Source organism: Magallana gigas, chromosome 6, assembly GCF_963853765.1.
Source record: "Magallana gigas chromosome 6, xbMagGiga1.1, whole genome shotgun sequence".
Classification (NCBI taxonomy): domain Eukaryota; kingdom Metazoa; phylum Mollusca; class Bivalvia; order Ostreida; family Ostreidae; genus Magallana; species Magallana gigas.
The window spans coordinates 5,970,926-5,983,698 of NC_088858.1; the positions used below are offsets into that span (position 1 = coordinate 5,970,926).

The 12,773-nt window shown below is 35.4% G+C and overlaps 1 protein-coding gene across 2 annotated transcripts; it reads left to right on the forward strand.

Moving 5' to 3' along the window:
* Window positions 1–1,395: 1,395 nt before the first annotated feature.
* LOC105347910 (zinc transporter ZIP3) lies at window positions 1,396–9,507 on the forward strand. 2 transcript variants are annotated; one of them, XM_011457159.4, is made up of 2 exons: window positions 1,396–1,795; window positions 7,930–9,507. In XM_011457159.4, exon 2 carries the CDS (start codon window positions 8,249–8,251, stop codon window positions 9,347–9,349), a length of 1,101 nt encoding a protein of 366 aa, XP_011455461.2. In that variant the 5' UTR covers window positions 1,396–1,795; window positions 7,930–8,248; the 3' UTR covers window positions 9,350–9,507. The 2 variants fall into 2 exon arrangements, with proteins under 2 accessions (XP_011455461.2, XP_065943950.1); XM_066087878.1 differs by lacking the exon at window positions 1,396–1,795 and adding an exon at window positions 7,641–7,847.
* Window positions 9,508–12,773: the final 3,266 nt, after the last annotated feature.

Here is a 12,773-nt window from a genome sequence, read left to right on the forward strand (position 1 = left end):
AAGATCTGCAGCCCTCAGTCTGATTCGTATGGACAGCTTGGACATAACTTGACGGCCCACTACTTAAACTCCAAAGAAAAAAAAAGAATCAGAAAAAACAGGGGTTGAGAGGCGTTACCCTATTCGTTACAGCGTAATATGATTAATGTAGACTATCGTGTGTTGTTAAAAAAAAAGCCGAAAGCTTTGAATGCTTGCAATATTGAAATGTCAAGCCCGGAATAATTGAGGTAGATCAAAGGATTACAGGCAATCAGATATCGGGCTATCCGTCTGAAGGAAGAAGTGAACCAAAATATTGGGAGAGGAAAACCTGATACGTTTATCCTCTAGTCTTTGTACTTGTAATTGATGTCATAAAATTCCAGGAACAATAAATCGATACATCATTTACTTTAATTGAAATCCCGATGAGGTTTGGAATATCATCATTTCTTCTGAAAAGACCAAAGACATGCCGTCTATTGAAGTTTAATTTTCTAGGAATATGTGGCTGACAAAGACTTTCAAGACTTCTATAGAAAATTGCATGTCTTTAGATCCAACGGTTATTCGGTCGGGTTGTAATCGCGATTTGAGATCATCTACAGGCTATTTGCGAAAGACGGAAAATAGACAGAATTTTGACGGATCCAAGAACGTACTGATTAACTTCCGGTTTCCAAAGAGACGCCATGTTTGATTGCTTTAAATGACTTTTTATTTACATTCAATCAGACTGATGTAAATTGTACTTGATTGTCGATAAAGAGTGATAAAAAATAGATACAAACACTAACTTATTTTTCAGAATTGAAAATAATATACGTTTGGAAATTTTAATTAATAAAAAAAATCAGGATTACATGATTAATGATTATTTGAGGATAAACAAATGGTCTCATTAACAAATTTTGATATTCTAATTGATTTATTAACATTTCTCAACTTCACTTCTTTAAAAAAAAATTAAAGGAGTCGAAGTGCCCTGTTCATAAATTGATTATCAAAGCTTAAATGAGATCCCTTAAGTATTGTTGCTCTGAGTAAACATCGTCAATTTTTGTAAGTGAAGGAACTTAGTAAATATATATAATTTTAATTCTTATTGTGTGGAAGACATTATCATTAAATCTACTGTACAGAGACCTTTCTACTTGTATTTTGAACTGCCTTTTGTATGTAATATTGCGGAATTCGTCGTTAGAATTCTTCCTTTTTTGCTGTAATATAGGAGAATGTCTATTAATATAAATAATTATGGCAACTGCTTCCCATTTTTTGTGATTCGCGAGATTACATGTACGTATGTGTACGGTATTTTTATTAGATTCTGATTATCCGTTCTTTATATTTAAACCTTATACAAGGAAGCCAGAACAGAATAGCCCAAAGCCAACGTTCATATTCATAAATAGGCTCTGAGTACACAAATTATCAATATTTGGCGAAAGAAGAGATCTCCTCCGGTTTGTTTGTGATGCAATGACTGCAACTCAATGCGCGTGATTACGAGGTCTAGGGCAGATCAAGCACACAGCGCAGGTGGCATGGGGACCATTCATTATACATCATAGGTAACTTATCGGAGATTAATGAAGTAAACGTTAGAGCCGGTGAATTACTGGGAGGGCGGGAGAGCCAGGTATCCGTAGATCAATAACTGATTCAGCATGGACAATTGTGTAGACAACACTCGTGGTCACCGGAACAACCGAAGCTGAACGTGGAACGGAGAATTCTCGGACACGCTAGCTGCTGAGGGAGATACCTGACGATACCTGGAGATACCTGGACAGAACCGGGCACCCTACAGGTAAATCAAACGATTGTGTTAACCTTGTGAATAATATCAGACTGGGAAGATTTTAGTGTTAGGTCCTTTCATCCAAATGATTTTCTTTTTGCGTGATAATTGATAAAAATTGAAAAATCCCGTTCAAGATTAACGGTAAAATTGTTCTATAATATATTATATGTACGTGAAAAATTGACAGATGGGAAGTTGTTTATTTTAACGATCTGATAATATTTTAAAGCGGTTTATATGCAACATTTTCTTTGAGATGATTATATATTATTCATTGGGAAAACTAACAGTTATGTATGTAATGAATGATTTAAAGGTATACCCGGAGTCGAACTCCGGCTTGGTTTTGTATTTATAAAACAATAAACTATGGCGATGTATTTTTTGTCAGTATGAATTTTTAATGAAGATCGCACTGACTACAATGATATTACATAGATTGTTGCGTCTAATGACTCTGATCAAGTTTCGTGTTCACTTTCAACTTATCAATCGATAGATCTTTGATCAGGTTGGATCGTCCGCCATGCGTGATTTGGTGCTTTTTCGGAGGCTGGGGTCCTCTTTTCCTTTCCCGTCGTTCATTAGAATCTCGGAGACAGCGCTGAATATGGATAATTAGTGGTTTTACAGCAGAAATACAATAGTTTCCTTGCGTGAAGAGATGTGCTTTATCTCATGAAATGTCTTGTTAAGTTTCTGAGCATATATGAGCATTAATCAATCTGTGAGCCTTCGATGTATCACGGACAAGGAAAATCTTTTTGCCACCCATTCAAGTGTATTTAAACAGCGGTAACAAAAATATGTATTTTGAGACCGATCGTTTCCTGATTAGTAAATTCATAAAAATTTGTCGAAGTTCAAACAAAAAAATGCTTACAACAAAAATTTGATTTTTACCGTAGTAATTAAATACAATTTCAATAGAGGTGTTTGATCTTGACCCAGCCCATTCATTAACATTGTTCGATTTAAATATTTTGGCAGGGCACAAATTTCGTTTTGATAGAATTATTTTAAAAACGTTCATCGATTCTCAGACCAACATAACGATTTTGATTGTTTAAATTGGTCCATTGTTGTCGTGATAAATTGATGTCTCACAAGATGCCACTTTTTTGTTATTGATTGGGAGAAAACAACGAGGAAAAACACGAGTATAGGGCTCAAAGTGTGCTTGGTAATTTCTTGACTTTTATTTATGGAGCAATTTGTAAATGTAATATAGAGATACGATTGATAGAGATCAGAAAGACGGTCTAATGCCGCCTATCAGCGCGAGCCATGGATCAGATGTAGAGAGGGTATCGATTTCACTAAAATAGGCTGATTGCATAATAGGGTCCATTTTGACGGTGAGGTGATATACAGACAGAGAGCCCATGTAGATAAAACCAGTGCATCTTATCCACTCTCTCGCATGTAAATTATTTAACAAATTCGACATGACTTAAAATCGAAGGAGATAGTTTGAACAACCAAATATTTTGTTTTTAAGTCCACTTTTATTGGTCCTTGAAATGATTTTAAAACTCAAATTTCGATAGTTTTTCAATTCATGCATTCATCCATAAATCAAACAAGTACATTATAGAATTCGAAGACAAATTAAGCCTTTATCCCATCAAAGAATTATAATTTGATAAATAATCTTTTTCGAAATAGCAATATAAGAAAAAAAAAGGAAAGTAAGAAATACTATATGAAATATATACGGTAATAGCTTCGATCTCTCGTAGATATAAAACATTTAACTTGTATCAGATTTTCTTGTCATAATTTTGGATTGATCAATAATTTAAAGGAACGCATATTAAACTGAGTATTTAAAGTGGTTCTTGGCTCCTGCGCGATGACTGTAAATAATGATGCTCGTTTGGGACAATAAATATCAATCAATCATCGAAATTTTGCCCTATTGTAGTATTGGGATTTCTACAGTACAATTCACACCCCACAGATGTGAAAAATATAAAACTTGATATTCTAAACTCTGAATTTTTTTTGGGATGAGGTGACAATGGTAACTTACTCGGAGTGATATTTTGGAAACACACAATCGGCTCATTTAGTTCGAGTTTGTGGTAATTTTTTGGAGGGGGTGGGTTTTTTTTTTTTGCAAAGTGCAAGAACATCCTTTCAGAAATTAATGTCCTCAGTGCCGGAAATAAAGGAGGTTTCACACTGCCGAAAAGTTCAACATCTAGAAAGAAACTTAAGTCAGAAATCATCAATAATTAAAAAAAAACCATAAACGGAACTTTCGCTAGAAATCTTCATAAACAAATCGCTGAAGATACCTACTTAAAGGACGCGTACATGACTAAACCTGATTAAGACTGACTAAAGATCTTTCATTTGTCTCAGAGATCGGCTTACAGTCGAGCACATCTATTCCAATACACGGAAAAATATGGTGGGTGTAACCAAATACACGTGTTCATTAGACATAGGAATCGAATATAAACTTTGTCGTTGAACAAAGATGTAAACCGAAAAGAAAAGAGAAAAAAAAATGACAAAAAAAAAAATGACAACAGATCGACAAGGACGTGAAAGAAATTGCAGATAACTGGTGCAAAAACATAATTTCAAAATTTTTAAATTTTATTTTCATTCTAAACTCTAAATCAACTGATGCAACAATTCGTCATCAGCTTTATTAATGAATAAGAGGACAACAAGGACCAGTTTTTGTAAAATCTGATTAAAAATATCATTAAAATACGAATCCTAACATAAACACATGCTGGAGGTAGATCATTTTAAAAAGAAAATTTCCTGTATTTCGATGAGCCAGTGTTGAGTACATGCGATACACGTGCATGCATGCCAACTGTCGGCATGGCTTGTCGTGACTGTTGATTTGGCAAAGGGTAACTGCTGCTCCTGAAGACTTGACACTTACAGAAACTAAATCGATCAACGGGCATCTTTGTTTTAAAACAATGATAAATATGGTTTGACAGAGCTTTCTCCAAGTCTGTGAAATATTTACGATCTCTTCCTGAAGTTCCAAGTAGCCTGGCGTGGTCCGGATCGTTAATACAAAGTTTTACCCCCAAGATTGCACATCTACCATTGATTGATTCAAGACTCACTTCCATTTTGGTTTCAAATGTCTTAGAAAAGAAAAAAAAATGAATAAAAGAAAGGAGAAAAGTCATAAAACTGATATTTGAGCAACTGATAGTTATCAGAAAAAGGATACTATATAGTAAATGATTGTAATGTATACGTTCTAACCGATTTACTTCCCGTGAACTGGACTAAATTTGAGATCTGTTTGGCGCAGTGCTGTCAAATTACTCAAGTAAAGCCAGAAAAAACAGATGCGGCCGCTCTACATTCCAAAGCTTTTAGAACTGAAGTCGTTTCTTCCTAATGTTCAGACAAAATTGATAATGGACCATGCACAGGGCTTTCAGACATACACATAACTTTGCCGTTAATTCTCAAGTGGACTGCATTTAGCTGTAAGAATAATAAATTTCTGGAGGCTGTCTAAATGCGTCTATTGTCTAAACTTGGTTAGGGCCTTGGATAGAGATGCACGGGGACTATTCCTTGGGGTTAATTAATCGCGGTCTCGACAGTCTTAACGTTACAGCCATAAAGGAAGAAATGACGTGTTGGTGAATATTTAAGGATTAAGTTGTTCCCGAGGGACGACCAGTATTGGGTCCGCTTCCAGGCAAAAAACAGTTCTTCTTCGTGTGATCTTCAAAAATACCGAGCCATCTTGCAGTGGGGCTATAGATTTATTAATAAGACCGAATTACTGTGTCTGCTAGCTAAAACTAATAACAAAGATCCATGCAAGCCATGATCCTCTGTTCTAAACAAAATGGCATGCAATGCCGGGTATTATATAGACTTGGCCAGTTCTCTTCCCTATAATATGTTGGGGAAAAATATTAATGATATTTGCAGACATAAAAGAAACTTGGGGTCTGAGTTGCCCAGCTGGGCTATGGGGATAAAGTGAGTCCCCACTCAAATGAGATTATTATTGAACAAGAAGTTTTGTAAACACTGCATTGAAAATTTGAAATTATCAACTTGAAATGCAAACGATTTTAAGGAGGCCAACTTTAGTTTTCAATGCGCATGTTTTTGCGCATTCTAGTATAATACAGTTGATTTATACTTCTTATGAGATTTTTTCGATATCATTTATAAAATTGAACACAATAAATAAAATACAGATAAAAATATTTATATTTTTTAAGGAAATTTTTATTTTTTAACGATTTTTCCGTTGTGGGGTAGGGGAGCGTTGCCATTGCGCTTTTATGACGTTATGATAAAATGAAGCATTACAGGAGAACGTTATAAGAAAAAATAACATTAAAGAAAAAGTAAAAATTGTACGCCGTTGAAATATTATATACAGAATGATGCTATCCTCGAGAACATTTTCCTTATTTTTTGAATGAATCCATTTTTCTAATCTTCATTCGTAATGATACAAATATATAGCAAAATTTGTTGCTATTAATTATTTGAGATGGCCGCCACTAAAACCCAGAGGGTAGAATATAGTATTTTTTACATATAAGGTAAAAAGCTATTGTAGTGTAGTATTTTTTTTAATCTGCTTTGATGTGGGAAATGACAGTTTCCTATATATTCCTGTAGTGAATGTACCTCTATTTTGAGATGGTCCCTAAAAAGAACCAGACGGTCGATTTTCGTGAAACTTCGCAAATAAACTTAAGTTGGTTTACATATGGTTAAAAAATAAAGAGTTTTGCTATTGTTGTTTTTCCGCAAAAAAACCCAAATCGGCCTCTTTCAACGTGTTATAAAAAGGGGTATACATATTGATGAGATTCAGAAATATAACCTGATGAAGTATGAATTTTGGTGGCTTTTAATTACACATAATGTCAAACATACCGGTATATATTTCAAGAGAAAAAAAATCACTTTAACCGAAATAATGCCAAGTAAGGTTCCTCTTTAATTAATCAAAATTCATTACCGAGTATGGTACATGCTATAATAAAACAACAATACTATAAAACTATTGTGTGCCGTGATATCGGTAAAACTGTAGAATTACTCAAAGCTATGATGAATTCAGTGGGCAAAAGTGCTACAATCTCTGTTTTTGTTGGGTAATTCAGGGCTTTTAGTGATTATAAGCATGGAAGGAAGGTCAAACAGCCTAACGAAATATTTGTCATTGCGTTTAATTACACTCAATGAATATAGATTAAAAGCTCGATGAAAAGTCAGAGAGGGGAATCGGGAGTCTCCAGCAGGCAAATATCACTATTGTCGGCCATTCCAACTGTAAATACCTGGAGACGAAGGGTCAACAGGAAATCTGCCATATTGCCCGCCTCACAGAATTATTGAAATAATGTCGTTATTTCTCAAATAGTTGTGTCGTGTTAAAGTGTGTTGACATCTAAATTCAGCGTTCACCAAGGATCGATATTAATGAGGATTAATTAACTTTCTTTAATATTTGAAAACGTTTAACCACGGGGTGGCGCTGAATGTTTACGTTTATCATTAAATCTGATCGCATCTTTGTATCATTTGGACAAATCTCGGCTATGACTGGGGTCTTTATTATAATAAAGCATACTGTCTTGCTGTGGTATAGAAGAATTCTGATATCTCAACATATATTTGCTTTTAAATCACTCAGGCCAAACTCGGCATCCCAATCAATTCTAACACAGTGAGTCGCGTTTACTGAACACGCTGCTAACCCATTATATATCAAGAAAATCAACACTCGCCTTTCACTTAAAACAGACAAGCGATAATTTCATGAAATTACTTAAAGAAGGTCTTCCCAACCCTTTAGAATTTTACAAATACCCAAACACATCACGCAGTGAAATCAGGAAGAGTGGCTCTTCCGCATTCGACTCGCCACTAAAAGCACCCAAGTTTTTATCGAGGATGAGAAGGGCAAATTAGCTTCATGACATGAAAATCAGATCGAAAAGGCATTGTCAGAAATCTGATGCCGGTAGGTAATCACACAAATGGAACGACACAAAAAGCGATAGCCGCCCATTGATTGCCAAAGGTCCGTGTTTTTCTGTTCAGTGTTGGTCCATTTTTGTGCATCAATCCGAGGATTGTTGGTAATGTTGTGTTTTTATTTTTAGGACCTTGCAATGGGACGAAATTAAGGAGGTGCCGATGGAAGTTAAGATATTCCGGCGTTAGTTATTAGCATTGAAGTACAGCGGATTGCAGCCCTCATATGTGAAGCATCAATATTTGATTCTCTGCGGACACGAATTACCCCGCGAATACTTAGCCAGTTTCTCTTCTTCGTTACTAGTAAAATGAATGACAATGTCTCCAGTGCGACGGTAGAAAATCTCGTCAAGTTCACGTCACGTGAGACGACTTCAAACCCATAAATGTTAGGCTCCAGAAACAAGGCGGCTTTGGAACTGAAGTCAAAGAATAATCCTACCAATGTCCCCACCGGAAGTGGACATGGATGTCGTGGTGGCAAAAATAATCTCGCTGATAATATCCACCGTGATATCCGTCCTCCTAGGGCTCTTCCCGTGTAAACTCTACCAGCACTTTGCCGAAAACATCGCACGAATACAGAAAGCAGTAGATTATTCCATCTCATCCATGAAGTGCTTTTCCGGGGGCATATTTCTTGGAACATGTTTCCTTCACCTGATTCCAGAAACTCGTAAAAAGATCGAGGCTGTGATGACCCAGTCACGGTCCTACTCACAATACCCTGTGGCCGAGTTGCTCACTGTTGTAGGTTTCTTCGGAGTTTTGTTCATGGAGCACGCCATTAGGTCTCTGTACAAGAAACTCCAGCGTTTGACGGACAGAGAACGAGATTATGATGGTGGAAATATGTTTGCGTTCAGCAGTTGCAGATTTGGAGGAAGTGAAAGTGATTTAGACGAACATAGTGTAAACTCTATAAGCATGCAGGATACACTGCAAGCTGAACACAACACATTCATTAAATCGACGGAACAGGAAGAAACAAAGGAAGCCCCGGAGACTGACATCGAACCAGCGCCCCTCCAGGATCTTCCGGTCAAATCAGTTGTGTCAGAACTTAGCAGGGGAGATGATTCCAGAAAAGGACAGATGAGGTCAGCCATTTTTATTACGGCCTTATCCTTCCACGGTGTGTTCGAAGGAATGACTCTAGGACTACAGAGTATGGAGAGTAACGTCTGGGTCCTATGTTTCGCCATCACAATGCATCGGGGGATATTGGCTTTCGGAATGGGGCTAGAACACATGAGGAATGAGGTAAAACACCGTACAATGATTTTCAGTGTTTCTTCATTTTCTCTTCTGGCTGCTGTGGGAATTATAATCGGGATCGCTATTTCAACAGGTGCACAGCTTTACGAAGACGTTCTACTTCCTGACGCCATCTTACAAAGCTTGGCTACAGGAACACTGTTTTATATAATCTTTTTTGATATTCTCTACAAGGAACTGAACGGAAACAAAGAGGTCAAAAAGCTGTCGTGTGTTTTCGTTGGTTTCTCTGTCATGGCCATAATATTTGCAGTCACACGAAGGTGACATTCCTATGGATACATAGGACTTACCAGATTGCTCTATTTTGCTAACTGTTTTGTATTGTTCATATGTATTTTTGTTGCTTGATAATGGTTCTTTTTAAAGCCCTAAATATGAATTGGTTAATGAAGAAATACATCAATAAATGATTGAACACTGGTGTTAGGCTGTGCATGTATAATGATAGAATAGCCATAAAGTTGGATTTGTATAATAATAATAAATGTCAACGCTTCAAAAATTCTGATAAAATTGTTTTTAGATTCAAACACTCTCACATTATCCGTATCTATAATATAGGAAAACACACATTTGCAACCCAAATACGTAACTATCGTTTAGCAATAACTGACGAAATATTTACGCTCAAGTTAGTAATCAGAATGGCTCTTATTAGATTGAGCAAATGTGTACCTATGTCAGAAAATGTGTTCATAAGACATGTTAAGTATTTGCAAACAATACACTGGAATTATTTAAGGAATTTTCTTTGAGTATTGCGAGGTGATAATATTGGTCGGGGCGTGGTCAAATCCAAAAAAGCCCAAAGGGCTTTATGAAAGATTTGACCACGTTCCGACCGAAATTATCACTTCATATTACTAGAAGAATGATTCCTTTTTACTTATATTTATATTGTTTCCAATTTGCACACTTTAAAACAAATTTTAAAACCACTGTTGTTTCATGTAGCACATGCTGTGTATTATTACGAGATGCAGCCAAAACCGTTTTTCGGTTATGCTATAAGACACGCTGATTTTGTGTCGCTCGTCCTTTACGAAATTATTGGGCTATAGGCTTCAAAATTAATGTATCACAGACAAAGACTGTTGAAAATGTAAATATTTAGAATTGTTGAACACCTTAATTACATTTAAGAAGTTTGTTGAATTTCTCATTTTACATGCTTATTATAATGACGAATTTAGCTGTATCTATAAAATTCAAAACTTAGATTTCCACAGGAAAGGGTAGAGTTTAGCGGTGATATGAATGAACCCAGTTAAGACTGTCCATAACGAATTTATCTATGACGTAATCCCCTGCACTCTCATTGGTCGGTAGACAATTCGTGGTTTGCATGTTAGCGAACTGTTTTTCGGTCTTAGTAGATTAATAATCATTATGGACCGATCTTTTGCGCAGATTAGTTTTCTTCCATTATGGAAGAGTGAATACGTTGTCGCTTTCAATTAAGTAATGTAAACCGAAGGGAATAGTCTCGGACTTTTATCTCATTGCTATCGCCTGACAACAAATTGCACTGCAAATTATTTTCCCTAAAAAGTTGTCCGAAAACAAATACAATGAAGATCTGGACTTTTAGCTGGAGCAGTAATGTCCGTTGAAAACCATAAGAAGATTAGATGGAAAAGTTGGTATAATCGAGACAATTCGTTCTCGCACACATTAAATTTCTTAGGGGAGAAATTGAGGGTTCGGAAATGTGTCGGGTCTATGCTAATAAAATGGTGAAAGGCTAATAGGATTCCGCACACAATCCAAAAAATGACTGCGAGGAGGTGAAATTGTAATCTTTGACAGTAGCCATCAATAATCCTATTAAGGTCCTCGTCAGGAAGACAAATTGTCTTTTCTGTTTCCACTGAGAAGATCCATTGTAAATCCGTGTGAAGGAAAGATGCCCTCGATGTGTTTTTGTATGATTTTTGTAGTAAATCGATAGAATCAATACTTTCTTTATCAATTTTTTGTATCTTTTATCTAGTTTTCTCACTTGCAAGAGCGTACAAGATGCGATATAAAAAGAGTTTATCCTCTTTTCTTTTCAGCTAGGTTCATTAATCCCATCCTATGATTTATTGTTTTATTTATAGTCTCATCCTTTTTTTACATAAATATATATACCTTAAAAAATCATGATTGAAAATATGTCAAAACACCGGTTATTATACATATATCATTGTGGCCAGATGCAAAAAAAATGTGAATTAAGTACTGTTAGTTTGGTAGTGTGAATTATATTTTGTTCTAATACTCGCGTTCGTGTCTGACAATATATCCGTTATCATGGTTTAAGGTAACTGTACGCAGTTTTGTTTTTTCCATTTATTAGATAGTAGCACGTACTTTCAAGAAAAAATTCATACACGTGCCGGATTTAAACAAGAATATTTAAAGAACTGATTTCATTTATTAGGAAATAGCGCGTATTTTCACAATTAAAAGCAGTAAAGGTTTTTAAATAAGGCATTCATAATAAAATAAATAGTGCCTATTTGAGAGGGCAACATTTGAAAATTGACTTCCCTCGAAAACCATTGTCAACCTCCGCCTCGCGTCGGTTGACAATGGTTCTCTCGGGGTGTCATTTTCAACTATTGCCCTCCCAAACAGCCATTATTTATATATTATAATTAGATTTTTTCAACAAAACCGAAGGATGTGATTCAACATGATATCCCTGTAGTAAAACTTACAAATATCACAAATATCATGATGTCGTTGTTTTCTATTAGCCAATGACTGGATGGACAACAACAAAGTAAACTAGCCTTTATCAAATTGCCGTTTGACACAAACTATCCGAACATTTGCGAACGATTTCATCCTTCTTCCCATTGCATTATATGTAAAAATATATCATATAATCAAAATCTTGCATTACATCATACGGCAGATATTCCCAAATACTAGTAACTCATTCATGGAAATGTTTTATACATATCAAATACTGCGTTAAATTTGAAAAAGTACATATGTAATTGTTGATCAGAGTTTTGCTTGAAATTAAGTCTTATTGAATATACATTGTAGTATGTAAATGACTATTTTCAAAAGTGTTGTTGCAACTTTAAATTGTAAATTCCATGTTAAGAAATCAACATTGCTGAAAACTAATTGTTTATCGACGTCACAACCAAATACAAACGTTGATCCGTTTTCAGATGAAAGATGTTTTTAAAAACCCGAACTTTTATTCATTTTCGTTTTTATATCGATGCTTGGGAATGTTAGAATATTATTCAGTGAAACCTGAAGATGTATATAATTAGATCTATGGTTGAAAATAAAATTATATGGACTTACACATAATTAATTTGATCGAAAGCGACCCCAAAAATGTTCAACGTAGTATTTAAACAGGTTCGAAAAACTTATTTATCTTAAACTTGGGGAGGGAGGGTACATGTGCAATTCAAAATACTTTCAACAAGCAAAAAAAAAAGAAGATAGGGAGAAATAAGAAATAGAGAAATAGGGGCAGAATTTACCACCCTCAGACTCTTAATGCAAAGATATCACTGGTAATTTCGGCGATCATTAGAATGAATATTGCACGCTTTTGTGTATGATCCATCTTAATGCTCACTGTACTCAACGGAAGCTTTTTGTTTATATGAATAATACATTTTTAGAGTTTTATGGTAAGTCCCCAGACATTTAGTTTATTGCGTATAAT

Bases quoted from the DNA above. Each gene is read 5' to 3' on its own strand.
- LOC105347910 (XM_011457159.4), top strand. From the start codon at position 8,249: ATGTCCCCACCGGAAGTGGACATGGATGTCGTGGTGGCAAAAATAATC.